Source organism: Astyanax mexicanus, chromosome 9, assembly GCF_023375975.1.
Source record: "Astyanax mexicanus isolate ESR-SI-001 chromosome 9, AstMex3_surface, whole genome shotgun sequence".
Taxonomy (NCBI): domain Eukaryota; kingdom Metazoa; phylum Chordata; class Actinopteri; order Characiformes; family Acestrorhamphidae; genus Astyanax; species Astyanax mexicanus.
Window position 1 is genome coordinate 1,679,565 of NC_064416.1, and position 22,018 is coordinate 1,701,582.

A 22,018-nucleotide genomic window follows, 5' to 3' on the forward strand; every position below is an offset into this window, starting at 1 on the left:
CCGAGAAAAGACTGGGAAATATTGAGTGAAGACCTAAAATTTTTGGTATCTTTAATAAACTCCTGAAGACAGAGCTCTTCAAAGAGCACTTACTCTCCTAACACCTCTAACAAACTAACTAATTCTAACCTCATCTCCTTCTTCCCCTCCTTCACTCCTCTATCCTATTATTTCCCTTTGACCTCCCTTAATTACTATCTAAAATGGTTTATCTTAACTTCTATTATTTTTGTACTTCACTATTGTAAGTCGCTTTGGACAAAAGCGTCTTCCAAATGTAATGTAATGTAATGTAATGTAATGTAAAAAAAATCAGAGTAATGGCATAGTTGAGTCAAAATTGAGGCTAAGACACATTTATTCGCAGTCAAGACCAAGACCATTAAGTCTGACCAAGAGAAGTCAAGACCAAGACTTGGAGTTGTAGAGTCTGAGTCAAAACTTAGACTGAGACACGTTGAGTCAAAGTCAAAACCATGAATTTTAGTAGTCAAGTAGTCAAGTCAATTAAAAGACTGGGACATATTGAGTCTGAGTTTTAAGAGTTCAGAAATCAATATTTGGTGGAATAACCCTGGTGGTTTTTAATCACAGATCTTGGCATCATGTTCTCCTCCACCAGTCTTACACACTGCTTTTGGATAACTTTATGCTGCTTTACTCCTGGTGTAAAAATTCAAGCAGTTCAGTTTGGTGGTTTGATGGTTTGTGATCATTCATCTTCCTCTTGATTATATTCCAGAGGTTTTTAATTTGGTAAAATCAAAAAACTCATCATTTTTAAGTGCTCTCTTATTTTATATTTTTCCAGAGCTGTAGGTTTAGTTGTTTAGTTGTTCCGTTCGTAATCTAATGTGTAAAACCAGACAAAACTACTCGACTAAACACAGTACAGAATATTATGTTAGAAATTATTTCACTGCAAAAAATCCATTGGCAAAAACTAGACACAATATATGCAAATTAAGACTTATATATGTATATGAAGCAAAAAAATCTGCCAATGGGGTAAGCGAAATGTTCTTAGTAAGATTTCTTACAAAAAAAAACAATGGTAAAGTCTCAAAATGAGTGAAGTAACACCTAAATTAAGCAAAAAGTCACTGTTTTTGGACACAAGAATCAGAATAACTTGATTGCTGCTTGATTTTGCTTTTTGATTTTGAGTTCAAATGACTTAAAATAAGGTACAAATTCTAAGTAAGACTGATTAAGATAATTATCTCTATAAATAAGCAAAATAATCTAACACTTACACAATGCTTAGTAAGACAAAAAGTCTTATCAGAGAAGAAAATAAGATTTATTGCCTTAAATTTAGACTAAAATTAAAATTTCACTTGCTAAGATTTAGTTTTTTTGCAGTGTAGAATCTTGTTTCAGACTGTTTTCAGGCGTGAAAAAACATCCTAAAACTCTAAACTCTCCATTTTTCTATCTGTGTAACGAAATGAATGATTCAACTACAAGTTTCTCGGTAAAAGAGCATCAGCCGAACGCTGTAAATGTCCAAAACCCAGCAGTAATTTCACTCTTAGCCGCCAATCTGAGCTTTTCTGCTCTGAGAAAGCCCTCGACCCGGAGAATTCCGTTCAGATGAATGAACATGACATTTCAGACAGTCGGTCTAGCCTGTGTCCTTCAACAACTTCAACTTCAACAACTAAAAGCAACAGCATGAACACACACACACTATACACACACACACACACACACACACACACACACAAACCCAGTTAGAGCGATAATTACTGCACATTTCATTGATTTATCCGAGCAAACACGGCGACGCGCTGAAGGCCGTCTTTTGAAGCCGCAGTGAAAGAACTCCTGATTTAAAATCTCCAACTGAGGAATAAAACACAGTGTAGCTTCCTCACCAATCAGACTCAATCAATACGGCTTTTTAACCAATAAGACGCTTCACTTTTATGCTTTTTCTCAGAAAGCAACACCAGAGCCCTTTTAGCTCCACCTCTTTTACCTCACGCTTTCAAGGTTTTCGGTCCCGGTAATATAAAAAAAAAACAGTCTGTGCTCCCAATTGAGAATTGCCATTAAAAAAAAAAAAAAAAGTTATACTGGCACAAAGCAAATTTATATCAGTAATTAAATTAATTTATTATTTTTTACTTAAATCAACTAAACTTTATTTATAGAGCACTTTAAAAGCAACATCAGCCGTAACACTATATTGTATATACACTATAGCCGTATACTATATTGTAATCTTAAAACCAGTTTATACTTCAGTGTTGAACGTACGTGGTAACCTTAGTCTGCTAAGCCTTGTTTTCCCACAAACACAAAGACGTGGACGCATTATCGCACGAGCATAACCACAATCAGGAAGCAGCTCCGCTCGACAGTAGGTGAGTTCCGCGGTACAGTTAAAAAGCTCCGCGCGACAGTAGGTGAGCTCCGCGGTACAGTTAAAAAGCTCCGCGGTACAGTTAAAAAGCTCCGCTCGACAGTAGGTGAGTTCCGCGGTACAGTTAAAAAGCTCCGCGCGACAGTAGGTGAGCTCCGTGGTACAGTTAAAAAGCTCCGGGCGACAGTAGGTGAGCTCCGCGGTGCAGTTAAAAAGCTCTGCGCGACAGAAGGTCAGCTCCGCGGTACAGTTAAAAAGCTCCGCTCGACAGTAGATGAGCTCCGCGGTACAGTTAAAAAGCTCCACGCGACAGTAGATGAGCTCCGCGGTACAGTTAAAAAGCTCTGCGCGACAGTAGGTGAGCTCCACGGTACAGTTAAAAAGCTCCACGCGACAGTAGGTGAGCTCCGCGGTACAGTTAAAAAGCTCCGCTTGACAATAGGTGAGCTCCGCGGTACAGTTAAAAAGCTCGGCGCGACAGTAGATGAGCTCCGCAGTACAGTTAAAAAGCTCCGCGCGACAGTAGATGAGCTCCGCGGTACAGTTAAAAAGCTCCGCGCGACAATAGGTGAGCTCCGCGGTACAGTTAAAAAGCTCCACGCGACAGTAGATGAGCTCCGCAGTACAGTTAAAAAGCTCCGCGCGACAATAGGTGAGCTCCGCGGTACAGTTAAAAAGCTCCACGCGACAGTAGATGAGCTCCGCAGTACAGTTAAAAAGCTCCGCGCGACAGTAGGTGAGCTCCGCGGTACAGTTAAAAAGCTCCGCGCGACAATAGGTGAGCTCCGCGGTACAGTTAAAAAGCTCCGCGCGACAGTAGATGAGCTCCGCAGTACAGTTAAAAAGCTCCGGGCGACAGTAGGTGAGCTCCGCGGTACAGTTAAAAAGCTCCGGGCGACAGTAGGTCAGCTCCGCGGTACAGTTAAAAAGCTCCGCGCGACAGTAGGTCAGCTCCGCGGTACAGTTAAAAAGCTCTGCGGTACAGTTAAAAAGCTCCGCGCGACAGTAGGTGAGCTCCGCGGTACAGTTAAAAAGATCCGCGCGACAGTAGGTGAGCTCCGCGGTACAGTTCAAAAGTTCCGCGCGACAGTAGGTGAGCTCCGCGGTACAGTTAAAAAGCTCCGCGCGACAGTAGGTGAGCTCCGCGGTACAGTTAAAAAGATCCGCGCGACAGTAGGTGAGCTCCGCGGTACAGTTCAAAAGTTCCGCGCGACAGTAGGTGAGCTCCGCGGTACAGTTAAAAAGCTCCGCTCGACAGTAGGTGAGCTCCGCGGTACAGTTAAAAAGCTCCGCTCGACAGTAGGTGAGTTCCGCGGTACAGTTAAAAAGCTCCGCGCGACAGTAGGTGAGCTCCGCGGTACAGTTAAAAAGCTCCGCGGTACAGTTAAAAAGCTCCGCGTGACAGTAGGTGAGCTCCGCGGTACAGTTAAAAAGCTGCGGGCGACAGTAGATGAGCTCCGCGGTACAGTTAAAAAGCTGAGCGCGACAGTAGGTCAGCTCCGCGGTACAGTTAAAAAGCTCCGCGCGACAGTAGGTGAGCTCCGCGGTACAGTTAAAAAGATCCGCGCGACAGTAGGTGAGCTCCGCGGTACAGTTAAAAAGCTCCGCTCGACAGTTGGTGAGCTCCGCGGTACAGTTAAAAAGCTCCGCGCGACAGTAGGTGAGCTCCGCGGTACAGTTAAAAAGCTGCAGGCGACAGTAGATGTGCTCCGCGGTACAGTTAAAAAGTTCCGCGCGACAGTAGGTGAGCTCCGCGGTACAGTTAAAAAGCTCTGCACGATAGTAGGTGAGCTCCGCGGTACAGTTAAAAAGCTCTGCGCGACAGTAGGTGAGCTCCGCGGTACAGTAGGTGAGCTCCGCGGTACAGTTAAAAAGCTCCGCGCGACAGTAGGTCAGCTCCGCGGTACAGTTAAAAAGCTCCGCGCGACAGTAGGTGAGCTCCGCGGTGCAGTTAAAAAGCTCCGCGCGACAGTAGGTGAGCTCCGCGGTACAGTTAAAAAGCTCTGCGCGATAGTAGGTGAGCTCCGCGGTACAGTTAAAAATGTGTGAGAGAAACCAGTCTGTTAGGTTTGCGTTATATGAGCCATTTTTAATTTTTTAATTTTGTTTTTAAATCTCGTCTCATGATATTAGTGTTTCGTCACTCCCCTACTGTATACCTTTAACTCTACCTCTTCACTAGGTGTATCCATACTTTTGACCGGTAGTGTGTATACTTATTTGTGTGTGTGTGTGTTCGTTCAGACTCCAGCCGCTGCTCTAGTTTATAGCTCTCTGGTTCCTCTCCCACTATGCCCTCATTATGTAGCCTCTGTGCCACTCCATTAACTATTCATATGGAAAACAGCGTAATGCCCCAGTTTCTCTCGCGAGCGCGAGAGCGTCTCCCATTGTACCTCCTCCGTACCCGGGCACGTGCCCCACGCTGGGCGGGCGTGTTAAACGCTCACGCGGGTGAGGACGCCGCGAGCGTGTGCCCAGCGCTCGGTATGAAAGGCTGGCGGCGGGCGAGGGGTTAAATTTTACACAGTGTGTCAAACATCCACACACTCGCCCGTGTCCTTTCTGAATTATTAATGCATCCTGTCAATACACACAGCGAGCGGGGGGAGGGGGGGCTGAGGGGTGTGTGTGTTGGCAGTGATGTGACTGACAGAATGAGAATTAGTTTTTTTTTTTTTGGGGGGCTTTTTTCCTTCATAAATTGCATTTTTTTAACCCATAAGTAACCTGTAAATGTTGCATCTGTCTCACTGAAAAGGCTGAGAAAACGGACGTAACTGCAGGGATAATTTCCTTCAAAAAAAAAGGAACACTAAGGAATAAACGGAGAACTTAACATGAGAAAAGCATAAGAGAAAAAAAGGAATAAACGTAATAAAAGTATTAGCTAAATATAAAACACAGATTAAGAAAACAAATAGAAAACCTGACACGGATACAGAAACATGGCACAGTAACACACAAAAGACTCCACAAGGAAAAGGAGGGTGAGGAACACCTGGGGCTGGTAACAACTGGGCGGGGTTACAAACAAAGACACAAGGTGACAACACTAAAGGCTAGGGCAGAGTCAGGACAATAACAAAAAAAAAAAAAAAAAAAAACAGGGGGAACGGCGATTGTGGGGAGGTGTCATGTTGGCGGTGATGTGATTGACAGAATGAGAGTTTTTTTGTTTTTTTTTTGCTTTTTTTCCTTCATAAATTGCATTTTTTAACCCATAAGTAACCTGTAAATGGTGCATCTGTCTCGCAGAAAATGGAAAAGGATGGATGTAAGCAAAAACGGAAAACAAACATAAAAAAAGATTTTTTGCATTTCACTATAAACAAAATAAATTCTATAAACAGAAGAAAAAAAAATACGAATCACAAATTAAAATGAACGGCTCAGTAAGTGTTAACCTCTTGAGACCCAGTGTCCTCATATGAGGACATTACATTTTTGCTTCTCTGCACCATTATACCTTAATTTATTAAAACATTGACCCATTGGCCTCATACGGAGACACTACCCGTACCATCTAGTGGTCACAACATGACAACATTAGAACATAGAAAGCCCAGTCAAAGGTTTTTACAGCAATTCCAGACAAAATAGGACCAGGTAAACATTATCCTTCACTTCTATGTTTGAAACTAGTTTATTTTCTTCCTTTTTGGCACTAATTGTGTCCTTCTGATCCCAAATGGCAAAGATCATTTTTAAATGTTAAAATAAACTACTGTCCACATACGAGGACATTGTTTTTTTTTTATTTTTTATTTTTTTAGCAAAAATGACTTCCTGTAAAAAGACAAAGTTTATTTTTTATACTTCTTAGGACCTAATCTAGTTAAAGTAAGTAGATTAAAGTATACTAAGCATTATTATGCTATAGTGCACTAAAGTGTTCTTGTAATCACATTATTATTAATCAGTATATTTAAAGAGTGATAGAATGGAACACATTTTTTTTGTACTTATTATACTTTAATTACAGTATAAAAATAGTACGAAAGTATTACTTAAATTACTTAAATGCTCTTAACTGTACTAAAATATAACTATTTTAAATATACTAAAGTAACATTTAAACATTTAATCTACTTAATGTATTTAAATATGCTTACAGTAAAATTATAATACATTTAATGAGTATTACAATTGTATCAATTATACCAGCAAAACCATCTTTTCAACACAACTTTTCTATAAGTATCGACTCTCTCTCTCTCACCGACAAAGGTTGCTAGGAACCTGGGTGTTCTGGTTGATGACCAACTCTCCTTCACGCACCATGTGGCCTCAGTTGCTCGGTCCTGCCGCTTTGCGCTTTATAACATCCGAAAAATTAGACCGTTCTTGACGCAACAGGCCACCCAACTCCTGGTGCAAGCGGTCGTCATCTCACGCCTCGACTACTGCAATGCCCTGCTAACTGGCCTCCCGGCCTGTGTAGTAAAACCACTCCAGATGATCCAGAACGCAGCAGCACGTCTGGTCTTCAACCAGCCAAAACGGGCACATGTCACCCCGCTGCTCATTGAGCTCCACTGGCTACCAGTTGATGCTCGCATCAAATTCAAAACTCTTACAATCGCCTACAAGGTGATGACAGAACAGGCTCCTTCCTACCTGCACTCGCTCCTGAAGGCTTACGCTACCTCCCGGCCGCTGCGCTCCTCCAGTGAACGTCGCCTCGCTTTACCAAACAAACATTCACACAAAGCAATCCAGACTGTTCTCATACAGAGTTCCCCAATGGTGGAACAAACTACCTTCTACTACCAGATCAGGAGAATCTCTCGCTATCTTTAATAAACTCCTGAAGACAGAGCTCTTCAAAGAGCACTTACTCTCCTAACACCTCTAACTAACTACCTTCTACTACCAGATCAGGAGAATCTCTCACTATCTTTAATAAACTCCTGAAGACTGAGCTCTTCAAAGAGCACTTACTCTCCTAACACCTCTAACTAACTACCTTCTACTACCAGATCAGGAGAATCTCTCACTATCTTTAATAAACTCCTGAAGACAGAGCTCTTCAAAGAGCACTTACTCTCCTAACACCTCTAACTAACTACCTTCTACTACCAGATCAGGAGAATCTCTCGCTATCTTTAATAAACTCCTGAAGACAGAGCTCTTCAAAGAGCACTTACTCTCCTAACACCTCTAACACACTAACTACTTCTAACCTCATTTCCTTCTTCCTCTCCTTCACTCCTCTATCCTATTATTCCCCTTTGACCTCCTTTTATCCCTATCCAAAGATGTTTTTCCTTTAAACTTATTTTACATTGTACTTGACTATTGTAAGTCGCTTTGGACAAAAGCGTCTGCCAAATGTAATGTAATGTAATGTAATGAATCACTATGTATTATACACCAGGTATATTAATAATGTTCAAAAATTTAATGTTAAATATATTTACATTAGAGTACAAATATATATGTGTCTTGTTCCTCTCTTTTGTAAGTAGCACACTTCTAGTATTCTTCGTTGGGTATATAAATATATTTTAATATACTGTATTACAATTTTTTTCGTCTTACAAATTTACTGTAGTAGTAATTTATTGTAGTAATTTTATTTACTTTCCAAAAAGTAACATGATACATTGTATTTAAGGTGACTAATGTAACTTTGCTAAAAATGTACAAAAAATATATTCGGAAATATATCCATATATCCAGTACATATCTCTTTATAAAGCTAAAGTTCATTATATATTTACACATTTTATGGAAATACAGAGAGAGTATATTTAATGTGCATTTTTATATTACAATGTAATTTTTATATTACATTGAAAATACACTTATAGTATTCTTTACCTAATTTGAACATACTTTTTATAGCTCTTAAATATACTTCCTTTTTTACAGGGGTAGTAATCTCAAATAGCTTGGAGAAGTTAAAAATGTCAGGTAAATGCTCAGTTCTCAGGAGGATATAGGTTTGTATTATTTCAGATATAAAATAATATTATGTAGTGAACCGGACCCTCTCTGTTTTCTAACCTGCTTTAATTTAATTTGGGTTTATTTCTCAGCGTCTGGAGTCCGTACGGAGAGAATTTGTTTAACGCCTATAGAAAAGCATATGGGAGGAAATCCCTTTATGCGTAAACTCTTACACGCGTTTTCCTGACGAGCCAATCCCTGATATTAAAACAGGAACACGGCAGATCCAGAGGAGGCGACTGAGCGTAATTCCTCTCCCTTTATCCCTCTTATCCCTGCCCATGCTGGGGCTGACTCACCGCCTCACGCTGGGAGAGAAGATGGCAGGTGTGGAGGAATGGAGGGAGGGATGGAGGGAGGGAGGGAGGAAAGTGTTAAGCCAGCCGAGCTGGAAGAGAACGAGAGCGACATGTGTGTGTTTGCGTGGGTGGGTGTGTGTATAGTACTGTAATATATATATATATATATTATATATATTACACATACTGTATACACTATATACTATACACTATGCGTGCATTAAATCAAGTAGACTCTAAAGCATTCATAATTATTTGGACAAACTTTAACGTGCTTATATTATATTAAATACCCAAAAATCAGTGTCTTAGAAACTTTTAGTATTATATATAATCAATTGGTACTTTTAGCAGTGTGGGCAGTGTAACAAGTCCTGCTGGAAAATGAAATCTGCATTTCCATAAAAGTTGTCAGCAGAGAGATATAGAGGAATATAGACGGAGTTTCAGATTTTTTTAAATGTATGTATCTTAGTTCATGTATGAAATTAATTCATGTGCAAATTATATATTTTTTGTACATTGATGTAAATATGAACCTGTATAAATTTAATAAAATAGATACCATGAATATATGAATGAGTTAAGCTGCACTTGCATAGTGCTTTTATAGACATTTTACACACATTTTACTCTCAGTACTCATCTATACAATCTCACACATCCCGTTAATAAGCGGCAGCCAATCACACACAGCATACTCTCAACTGAAAACAACTATCCTCAACCCAGACTACATCGGACTGCACTGACCCAGCACAAAGTGCTGATACATATATGGGTATACAGTTTTAAACGTGAGAAGGATACTATTATATAAATGCAATTTAAAAGGTACTAAACCCCAACAATTCACCTACAATACACCAACAATCTAAAACTCATTCACACCATAGACAACAAAAAGAAAGATTCCCCAGTCTAGTTTTTACAAAAAAGAATCCAAAAATTGGAAATCTGGATAATTCACACAAATGTTTCAATGCTACTGGTAATGGCAGTAATGGTGACTTAAGAAAATATTTTTGAGTAGAAATTAGTTTTTAAAAAGTGTAATAATCTTTCTGAAAAAGATACACAGAACAAAGTACCAAGATTCGTCTAATAACAAAAAAAATGAAACACTTACGATTAAGTTTGTCCTTAAAGTTCCTCAAACAAAGACATGAAACAGCAGCTTCTTCTGGACCTCCATCATTCCTTACCCCATGACTCCCATTTTTGGCTTTAAATCTGAGATAAAATCCCAACACTGCCACCATAGGGACAGGGGAGGAATTACAACCAAATAAAAATATGTGACCAATTTTTTGGCAAATTTAGAGTATCAATTGTTTTGGAAAATGTATTGTATATTTTTTGGACAATTCACACTATCTATTTTTCTGGCAAATTTAACGTATTCATTTTTTTGGACAAATTAGAGTATCCAATTTTTATGGACAATTTAGAGTATATATATTTTTTGCACAATTTACATCATTTATCATTTATTTTTGGACAATTTACAGAATAATTTCTTTTAAAAAATCTAGTATCATTTTTTGGGACAGTTTAGAGTATCCAAATTTTGGTGAATTTACAGTATTTTATTTTATTTTTTGCAAATTTAGAATATTAAATATTTTGGCAAATTCAGAGTATTCAATTTTTGGCGAATTCAGAGTATCACATTTTTGTACAATTTAAAGTATCCAATTTTTTGACGATTTTTCCTGATGTTCATGTGGATTTTTTTGGACTGTAGAAGGAAACCAATAAAGACACAGGAAGGATATAGAAACTCCACCCAGTTAGGGACTTGAACCCAAGACACCAGTGCTGGGAGGTGAACTAAAGGCTATATCTCATGTAGGCTAAAGAATGTTGCAGTGACCTGTGGGATATGTGGGCGGAGTCTCATGGTCTGCACTGAATGTGGATATTTATGTATTTACTAGTCTACAAATAAACGTTCGTTAAGTGAAGAAATGCTAATGTTGCGATCTGAATGACTCTTTTTGTATGCTACAGTGAAATACCTCGTTAAGCAGAGCTCGTTAAGAAAAGCTCGTTAAGGCAGGTGATAGAATAAGCAGATTAACAGTGACAGGAAGCTACTGCATGATGGGAAACCTCGCAGGCTGTCGCTGGTGGTTGTTGGTGACCGTGCCCTTTCACTTGTTGTTAGCAGCATTAGCGTTTTTTTCCTGTAATTGCGTTTCACGCTAATAACGCTAGCTTCATTGATATGTGAGGAGCATCACTCTGCTGCACTGTCAGAGGGGAGCGCTCTGCAAATATGTGCTTCTGAAACAGCTGACACTACACTCGCCTCAGTGGAGAGAGAGAGGGAGTGTGAAAAGAGAGAGAGAGAGAATAAAAGAGCAAGAGAGTGAGAGAGAGAGTGTTTTATCACCTGACAGTCTGAATCAGATCACCCAAGGTCCATCCTCTTTATATGCTGCATTCTCTACTGTATTTAATCTGGTTAATTTAATTAGTATTGTAGATTACGGCGCTGGTGATTCTGTAACTACTGTAACTGTAGATTAATTACAGAGCAGTACGGGTACAACAGATTACAGTGCTGGTGATTCTGTATCTACTGTAACTGTAGATTAATTACAGAGCAGTACGGGTTCAACAGATTACAGTGCTGGTGATTCTGTATCTACTGTAACTGTAGATTAATTACAGAGCAGTACGGGTACAGCAGATTACAGTGTTGGTGATTCTGTATCTACTGTATCTGTAGATTAATTACAGAGCAGTACGGGTACAACAGATTACAGTGCTGGTGATTCTGTATCTACTGTAACTGTAGATTAATTACAGAGCAGTATGGGTACAACAGATTACAGTGCTGGTGATTCTGTATCTACTGTAACTGTAGATTAATTACAGAGCAGTACGGATACAACAGATTACAGTGCTGGTGATTCTGTATCTACTGTAACTGTAGATTAATTACAGAGCAGTATGAGTACAACAGATTACGGTGCTGGTGATTCTGTATCTACTGTAACTGTAGATTAATTACAGAGCAGTATGGGTACAACAGATTACAGTGCTGGTGATTCTGTATCTACTGTAACTGTAGATTAATTACAGAGCAGTATGAGTACAACAGATTACGGTGCTGGTGATTCTGTATCTACTGTAACTGTAGATTAATTACAGAGCAGTATGAGTACAACAGATTACGGTGCTGTTGAATATCAGGTACTATTACAACATTTACAAAAATGTCTGCCTGTTAAGGGGTTAAACAACAGAAGACTTCTTCTGAGGGAGGGATCTGTACCTATTGTCCATGGTTAGTCAGCAGATGATGAAGGAGATGGAAGAGCTTTCAAATAATGTGTTTTATGCTTCTATCGCAGTTAATTAAGCATGAACATGGGAAAACGAAGGGGCGTGGCCAGTGACAGCTTATTTGCATAAAAGTGGCAGAGCCTTTAAACGGCTCGTTTTGAAAGGGGCTGAAACTGCTGAGAATAGAGCTTTTTGGCCATGTTTTTCTATAGATCATAGTATATTTTTGTAAAACGGTATATAATAAGAATATAACAATATGTCCCTTTAATGTGTATATATGTTTGTATATATATATATATATATATATATATGTGTGTGTGTGTGTGTTTTAAAGCCTTCTGGATGAATTGCAGTTGCAGAATTGCTCAACGCCTCTCACCCGAAAGCACTCATGCGACCAAACCTTGTATCTCCTGCTGTATCTCCTCATGCTTTCTTTTTTTTTACTACAAAACACACTCGCAGCTCAACGTTTCCCCCTGATGGCTGAGCGCGGTAGTGTGTATGTGTTGGGGGGGGGGTGTATAGTATTAAAACAGCTCATACACTCATCCTCTGCTCTGTCCTCCTTCCTCCTGGTCCCTCCTCCTCTTCCTCTTTCTCTGCAGATGACAAGCCTCTTTCATCTCTCCGCACGCCAAAAGCTCCTTGATATTCAGAGAGGGCTGCTCGCCGGGCGCCGAAAATAATTACATTTATGTGCTTTTATGTAAAAGTTATTAAAATGGAAGCCGTACGCGCAAACAATAAACAAAAGCAGGGCCCAGTTCTGATGTTCATTAGCATCCGGCGGCGCGCGATAGCACGGGAAGCGCGATTCGCATTCGCAAGACGTGAATAAATGAGTAAATATATAAATATATGAGTGCATATATTAATAAAAGGGATGCAAGATGGCCTTGCAGTATCATATAGAAAAATAAATATATTATTAATGAATTGCGAGAGGCAGAATCTGGCGCGCGAGTGTCATGTTTGACGTGGTGGAGGGCAATTAGAACTAGCACTGTGCCAGCAGAGATGGGCTACAGTGTGTGTGTCCTGCCACACACACACACACACACACTCTCTCTAAAACACACACACACATTCTCTCTAAAACACACACACACACACAGTCTTCTTCACTCGCTCTATCGCTCATCCTGCTGCCTATTCATAGTGCCATAGAAAAGCATGGCAGCAGCAGCAGCAGCATCAGTACCAGCATTAGCATTAGCATAATTTCCCTGCACTTTACAGATTAAATCAACACTATTAATACTAATAATACTAATAAATTATTAAAAGATATATTTAAAAAATGGTAAATACATGAAATATCCTATAACGACTAATTCTGCTATTCTAATTCTAATAAATAATGAGTTATATTTCACCCAGCAAACAACAGAAGTACCTCAGTACACAGTACACAGCAGGATTAGCCAGTAGACTTCTTCTGAGGGAGGGATCTGTACCTACTGTCCGTGGCAAGTCAGCAGATGATGAAGAAGTTATAAGAGCATTTAAAAAAATGTGTTTCACCCATCAAACTATAGAAGAACCTCAGTTCACAGCAGGATTAGCCAGCAGACTTCTTCGGAGGGAGGGATCTATACCTTTTCTTTGTGGCGAGTCAGCAGATGATGAAGCAAGTATAAGAGCTTTCAAATAATGTGTTTTATGCTTCTATCACAGTTAATTAAGCATGAACATGGGGAAACAAAAGGGCCGTGGCCCGCAACATCCATATGCATAAACAGCTAATTTGCATAAAAGTAGCAGAGCCCTTAAACGGCTTGTTCTGAAAGGGACTGAAACTGGTAAGGATAGAGCTGGTGAGATATTTATCCGTATCTTTATCTTTATGTAAATAACCATAGACCCATTCTATGTATATACTTTTGTGAATTGGTATGAAATAAATATATAACAATATGTTTCTAAATCTAATTCTAATTTATACCAGTGATTTTATACTAATCAAGCATATTGATCATTATAAGAAACTCCTTGTTTCTAGAAACATTATCCTTTCTTAGATTGGAAGTGAATTAAATTTTACCCGTCAAACAATGGGAGAACCTCAGACACAGTACACAGCAGGATTAGCCACCAGACTTCGCCTGAGGGAGGGATCTGTACCTAAAGTCTGTAGCAAGTCAGCAGATGATGAAGGAGATATAAGAGCTTTTAAAAAATGTGTTTCACCCATCAAACTATAGAAGAACCTCAGACACAGTACACAGCAGGATTAGCCAGTAGACTTTGTCTGAGGGAGGGATCTATACCTACTGTCTGTAGCAAGTCAGCAGATGATGAAGGTGATATAAGAGCATTCAAATAATGTGTTTATGCTTCTATCACAGTTAAGCATGAACATGGGAAAACAAAGGGGCATGGCCAGCGGCAGCTCATTTGCATAAAGGTAGCAGAGCCTTAAATGGCTCATTCTGAAAGGAACTTAAACTCATAAGAATAGAGCTAATGAGATCTTTATCTTTATCTTTATGTAAGTAACTGTAGACCTATTCTATGTATATACTTTTGTAAATCAGTATATAATAAGTATATAACAATATGTCCCTTTAATGTTTTTAATTCTAATTCACACCAGTGATTTTACACTAATCAAGCATATCCATCATTATAAGCAGCTTCTTGTTTATACAAACATTATTCTTTCAGATTGGAAGTGAATTAAATTTCACCCATCAAACATTAGAAAAACCTCAGACACAGTACACAGCAGGATTAGCCAGCAGACTTCTTCTGAGGGAGGGATCTGTACCTACTGTCTGTAGCAAGTCAGCAGATGATGAAGGTGATATAAGAGCATTCAAATAATGTGTTTTATGCTTCTATTACATTTAATTAAGCATGAACTTGGGCAAACAAAAGGGGCATGGCCAGCAACAGCCATCTGCATAAACAGCTCATTTGCATAAAAGTAGCAGAGCCCTTAAACGGCTCTTTCTGAAAGGGACTGAAACTGGTAAGGATAGAGCTGGTCTAAGATTCTTCTATAGTTTGATGGGTGAAATTGAATTCACTTCCAATCTGAAAGGATAATGCTTGTAGAAAAGGAGATTAGCCAGCAGACTTCATCTGAGGGAGGGATCTATACCTACTGTCTGTAGCAAGTCAGCAGATGAAGAAGATATAATAGCTTTCAAATAATGTGTTTTAGAACTTCATGAACATGTTTTTGTAGAGATCGTAGACCTATTTTACTTATATACTTTTGTAAATCAGTATATAATAAGTATATAACATACATGTCCCTTTAATGTTTCTAATTCTAATTCTAATTTACACCAATGATTTTATACTAACCAAGCATATTGATAATTACAAGAAGCTTCTTGTTTCTACAAACATTAAAATAATTACATTTTATCCATTAAACAATAGAAGATCCTCAGACACAGTACACAGCAGGATTAGCCAGCAGACTTCTTCTGAGGGAGGGATCTGTACCTAGGTAACGAAGGAGATATAAGAGCTTTCAAATAATGTGTTTTATGAAGTTCTAGCTATGCTTTTCTAATGCAATATTCTAACTTTTGGTGTAAATCCTTCCTAAAACTCTTTTTCAGGACTTTATATCTATATTATCTGTATTTTTGAGAGACGCTGGATGAGCAGATGTCACGGATGTTTGGTCTATAGTGTTCTGTAGGTTCAGTTTGCTGTATTGCAGCACTATTGCTCCACTATGTGCAGAAGTTGTGTATTATTCAGCTCCGGCTCTTGGCCTTGAGACGATGATTGGATGTTCTCAGTCTTGTCTGTGTCTTGATGTCATTTTGACTGATAAGGAGGATCAGGAGGACTCTGAGGTCAGTCCGGAGCAAGGCCTGCTGTAATTCAGCTACAGCTCAACCTCAGACCTTTCAGTATGGAGCGACTGGTGAAGTAAAGTTATGAACTTACGCTTTAAACTAGCCTGAGTCAGCTTTATTAATGCTGATGTAAGAGTTAGAAGTAGTATATGAACACTGTTAAAGTTAAAACTATAAATTAAAACACTAGCGATTTATCAAAAATCACTGTTTTTGGGGTCGATATCAATAAGTTTAATCGATGAATCACCAGTAATGTTCAAGTTCAAGTTTGTACATTATTTTTCTAACTATAAGCTGCACTTAAAATGCTTTAATTTTCCCAAAAATCATCAGAGCTCCTTATAATCCGGTGCTCCTTATGTATGAATTCTATCAGTCAGGTATTAAGGAGCAGTAAATTCACTTTGCTGAAGTACAGAGTTCGTTTTAAGGGTGAGTTTCAGTGAAGTTTCTCCAGCACTAAGGCTAGGTGCAGCAGCAGTAGCATTAGCCGCTAACAACAGCACTAAGCGCTAGCTCTTTTGCTGTTCGGAGGTGAGTACAATATCGGCCTGTAGCTTGATGCTAATCCCTGCTAGCACTGCTGGAGCAGCATTAGCATTAGTGGCTAACCGCGCTAAGCGCTAGCTCTTTCGCTGTTGGGAGGTGAGTATATTTGACTGTATTCTGCATGTTTGTTAAAAACAAGCCACGTGGGAAAAACCGCTAGCTAATAGCGTCCTGGCTTACTGGAATACTTAGGGTTCCTCAGTGTAGAGCTGTTGGGCGGCATTAGCCGCTAACCACGGTATAGGTAATTTTTTTATACGCCAAAAAAAACCCACACATTTCCTAAACTTTAAAATAAGAGTTCCTTATAGTAGCTAATATACATTGATAAAATTATAATAAATATGCCATTCTTCATTACTTACTGTACATCAAAGGGTTAATGTTTTATTTTAATACTGGTTGCTAGGTGTTGTTTTGTGGTTGATAAAGTATTGCTGTAGTGCAATAAAAATAAAATAGCAATACATTACCACCTTAAAAAAACAATAGAGTTAATTAATGGTTATACATAAATGTATTAATATGAACATTACAATAATAAACATTCTCCTAGGGTGATGTGGATCAGCACAAGGCTGCGTCTGTGAGCTGATGTATCAGAACCGAGTCGCTGTGCTTTCCTCCGAGCGTTAGCGCTGTGATGCTACTCGATGCTAATCTGACTTCACATGTATCAGAGGAGGCGTGTGCTAGTCTTCACCCTCCTGGTGTTGGGGCATCACTAGTGCTTGTAAATTGGGGAGAAAATTGGATGACTAAAAAAAAATGTAACCGAAAAACAAAAAAAAAAAAATGATGAGTAAAATGTACTTAAAAAAAAGTTTTGCAACTTTCTGCATTTGCTTTTTCTAAGTAAATTTTATTTCAGATAAATTTAAGTAACTTTAACTCAGTTTCAAGACTTAAATAGAGTTACACAGAGTAAATAAGTGAACTGAACTTCAGTCAATCCTTTCTTTTAGTAAATTTTACTTCATTTATTTTTACTGAATCAATCCTTTCTTTTAGTAAACTTTACTTCATTTATTTTTACTGAATCAATCCTTTCTTTTAGTAAACTTTACTTCATTTATTTTTACTGAATCAATCCTTTCTTTTAGTAACTTTACTTCATTTATTTTTACTGAATCAATCCTTTCTTTTAGTAAACTTTACTTCATTTATTTTTACTGAATCAATCCTTTCTTTTAGTAACTTTACTTCATTTATTTTTACTGAATCAATCCTTTCTTTTAGTAAACTTTACTTCATTTATTTTTGCTGAATCAATCCTTTCTTTTAGTAAACTTTACTTCATTTATTTTTACTGAATCAATCCTTTCTTTTAGTAAACTTTACTTCATTTATTTTTACTGAATCAATCCTTTCTTTTAGTAAACTTTACTTCATTTATTTTACTGAATCAATCCTTTCTTTTAGTAAACTTTACTTCATTTATTTTTACTGAATCAATCCTTTCTTTTAGTAAACTTTACTTCATTTATTTTTACTGAATCAATCCTTTCTTTTAGTAAACTTAACTTCATTTATTTTTACTGAATCAATCCTTTCTTTTAGTAAACTTTACTTCATTTATTTTTACTGAATCAATCCTTTCTTTTAGTAAACTTTACTTCATTTATTTTTACTGAATCAATCCTTTCTTTTAGTAAACTTAACTTCATTTATTTTTACTGAATCAATCCTTTCTTTTAGTAAACTTTACTTCATTTATTTTTACTGAATCAATCCTTTCTTTTAGTAAACTTTACTTCATTTATTTTTACTGAATCAATCCTTTCTTTTAGTAAACTTTACTTCATTTATTTTTACTGAATCAATCCTTTCTTTTAGTAAACTTTACTTCATTTATTTTTACTGAATCAATCCTTTCTTTTAGTAAACTTTACTCCATTTATTTTTACTGAATCAATCCTTTCTTTTAGTAAACTTTACTTCATTTATTTTTACTGAATCAATCCTTTCTTTTATTAAACTTTACTTCATTTATTTTTACTGAATCAATCCTTTCTTTTAGTAAACTTTACTTCATTTATTTTTACTGAATCAATCCTTTCTTTTAGTAAACTTTACTTCATTTATTTTTACTGAATCAATCCTTTCTTTTAGTAAACTTTACTTCATTTATTTTTACTGAATCAATCCTTTCTTTTAGTAACTTTACTTCATTTATTTTTACTGAATCAATCCTTTCTTTTATTAAACTTTACTTCATTTATTTTTACTGAATCAATCCTTTCTTTAATTAAACTTTACTAAATTTATTTTTACTGAATCAATCCTTTCTTTTAGTAAACTTTACTTCATTTCTGCATTACTACTAAATACAATTATTTCATTTATACAATATTACTCAAATAATTTATGACACATAATATATTATAATTCCTACAAATTTAATATACTGTCTCAACACATGGATGGCATGTAATACATTCTTTATACTAGTATACTAATAAAGAATGTATTACATGCCATCCATGTGTTGAGACAGTGAGACCTGGTCTTTTTACAAAACAAACCTTTAAATATTTGAATATGTGTTTTAAATAAACATATTTAAATTTCAGGAATTATAATATATTACGTATAAGAAATTATTTGAGTAATTTTGTATAAATTAAGTAATTGTAATTAGCTAATATTTTGTATGTAATAGTTTACTAAAAGAAAGGATTGATTCAGTAAAAATAAATGAAGTAAAGTTTACTAAAAGAAAGGATTGATTCAGTAAAAATAAATGGAGTAAAGTTTACTAAAAGAAAGGATTGATTCAGTAAAAATAAATGAAGTAAAGTTTACTAAAAGAAAGGATTGATTCAGTAAAAATAAATGAAGTAATGTTTACTAAAAGAAAGGATTGATTCAGTAAAATAAATGAAGTAAAGTTTACTAAAAGAAAGGATTGATTCAGTAAAAATAAATGGAGTAAAGTTTACTAAAAGAAAGGATTGATTCAGTAAAAATAAATGAAGTAAAGTTTACTAAAAGAAAGGATTGATTCAGTAAAAATAAATGAAGTAAAGTTTACTAAAAGAAAGGATTGATTCAGTAAAAATAAATGAAGTAAAGTTTACTAAAAGAAAGGATTGATTCAGTAAAAATAAATGAAGTAAAATTTACTAAAAGAAAGGATTGAATCAGTAAAAATAAATGAAGTAAAGTTTACTAAAAGAAAGGATTGATTCAGTAAAAATAAATGAAGTAAAATTTACTAAAAGAAAGGATTGATTCAGTAAAAATAAATGAAGTAAAGTTTACTAAAAGAAAGGATTGATTCAGTAAAAATAAATGAAGTAAAGTTTACTAAAAGAAAGGATTGATTCAGTAAAAATAAATGAAGTAAAGTTTACTAAAAGAAAGGATTGATTCAGTAAAAATAAATGAAGTAAAATTTACTAAAAGAAAGGATTGATTCAGTAAAAATAAATGAAGTAAAATTTACTAAAAGAAAGGATTGATTCAGTAAAAATAAATGAAGTAAAGTTTACTAAAAGAAAGGATTGATTCAGTAAAAATAAATGAAGTAAAGTTTACTAAAAGAAAGGATTGATTCAGTAAAAATAAATGAAGTAAAGTTTACTAAAAGAAAGGATTGACTGAAGTTCAGTTCACTTATTTACTCTGTGTAACTCTATTTAAGTCTTGAAACCGAGTTGAAGTTACTTAAATTTGCATTAAATTAAATTTACTTTAAAAAAGTGAATGCATAAATTTGCGAAACCTTTTTAAGTAAGTTTTACTGATCATTTTGTTCAGTTTACAGTAATTTCTTCTCACTGAATCCCCTCTTTCTCTCTCGCTGTGTTTCCCTCCGTTCTGTCTGCAGGAGATCAGTCATGGAGAGGGCTCTGCTGTGCCTGGCGCTGTTCTGGCTGCCCGCCGCCTCCATGCTGTGCCCGAAGCGCTGCACGTGTCAGAACCTGCTGCCGTCCTACACCGTCCTCTGCGCCAAGACCGGCCTGCTGTTCGTCCCCCCCAACATCGACCGGCAGACGGCCGAGCTGCGGCTGATGGACAACTTCATCACCACGCTGCGGCACCGCGACTTCGCCAACATGAGCAGCCTGATCCACCTCACGCTCTCCCGCAACACCATCAGCCTCATCCTGCCCTACACCTTCGCCGACCTGCAGGACCTCCACGCCCTGCACCTGGACGCCAACCGCCTCACCATGCTGGACGACACGCACCTGCAGGGCCTGGTCAACCTGCGCCACCTCATCCTCGCCAACAACCAGCTGCACAGCATCTCCGACGGAGCCTTCCAGGTCATTCTACATATATATATATATATATATAATATATACATACATTGCTGTTTTATTCTATAAACTACAGACAACATTTCTCCCAAATTCAAAATAAAATAATGCCAAGAAAACAAGTTCATTTTTATAAAGTAGCTTTAGGAGTTCAGAAATCAATATTTGGTGGAATAACCCTGGTTTGGTTTTTAACCCTCTCATGCATGAATTATAATAAACTCAGTCAGGATTTTTTTTCTAAGTGTTTTCATACATCCTTAGGGATGTAAAACAAGGTTTGAAAAAAATATATATTCTATCTTTATTCGATAAAGAAATATTTATCTGTCCACTCAAGTGTACTTCATGCATTTTTTGTTGTAAAAAAAACACAAATGTAATTCAGTTATACAGTTGAAATATGGTATTCTGTTGGAATAGTGGAACTGAGGAGGATATTGTGACACAAGAAAATGTCTCTGAACTGTAGAACCTTATAGAATCTTGATTGTGACTGGTATTATCATACTGTATTCTTGTCAAGTCTCTGAACTGTTAAGTGAGCATATTCTCTTATAGTATTTTATAGCATGTATCATATTTCCTGTCAAATCATGCTTGTTGCTAATTTCTGAGACTATTTTCTATGATGGTTGCCAAAGCATACAGGGCACAAAGCTACAAGACACTGCATGCAGATGTACTTGGTTCTTCGTGTGCTGGCATTTTATACTTTCTTGAGCTGGGGCCAGTGGTTTCCAGGGGCATACTGGATATTGGGGTGCCCTTAGTTTCAACAGCCTCATCTCCTTCATCTCCGTTCCTCAGCCTCAACTCCCTCAGTAACATTTCCAGACTCACCTTCACTATCACTGCTTGACCCTACTTCTCTGCTTGCAACTGTCTGTACTGGCAGACATTCCTCAATTAAAGAAGTTGATTTACAGCCAAAACATTAAACAATATGAATTATTTTAAAAACAACACTGGAAGTAATTGACATTGCATAAAAGTTGAAAAATAGCTAATGATGCATGATGTACAATTAAGTGGACAGATGATTAATCTACAATTCCCTCAAATATAAAATCAAAATTTCGAAAATCTTTACATAATATGTCACCTTAGATGTTACTTGATGTAATTATATTTTTTTTTACCTGCAGTGATATAATTTTATAAAAGGTAGAAACAAAAATAGCCAAGGTGTTTGGTGGTTTTCCCTGTCTGCCGGCCATCTTGATTTCATTGACTTCTTTTTCCCATTACAATGACCAACCAATGGGATTTTTTTGTATAGGATGATGCAATAGCTTCCACTACAGTGGACTATATGCAGCAGTGCCCAAAATTGCAAGCATATTTAAAGAAAAAAAAAATGTAAACAGCTGTACACTGTAGTGACCTCTATGCATGAAAGGGTTAATCACAGTTTTTTTTTTTTTCATGCATCTTGGCATCATG

The 22,018-nt window shown here is 37.1% G+C and overlaps 2 protein-coding genes across 3 annotated transcripts in view; one reads left to right on the plus strand and one right to left on the minus strand.

The window, feature by feature from the left end:
* LOC107196871 (uncharacterized protein C14orf132) overlaps window positions 1-22,018 on the minus strand; it is an 893,178-nt gene that overhangs the window by 637,574 nt on the left and 233,586 nt on the right.
* The window catches only part of si:cabz01090165.1 (LRR and FN3 domain-containing protein), a 391,809-nt gene that overhangs the window by 331,908 nt on the left and 37,883 nt on the right, over window positions 1-22,018 (plus strand). For both annotated transcript variants that reach the window (XM_049483443.1, XM_049483442.1), the window contains exon 5: window positions 20,137-20,578. In XM_049483443.1, coding sequence (XP_049339400.1) covers window positions 20,147-20,578 — 432 coding nt within the window. In that variant the 5' untranslated portion in view covers window positions 20,137-20,146. The remainder of the gene's footprint in view (window positions 1-20,136; window positions 20,579-22,018) is intronic.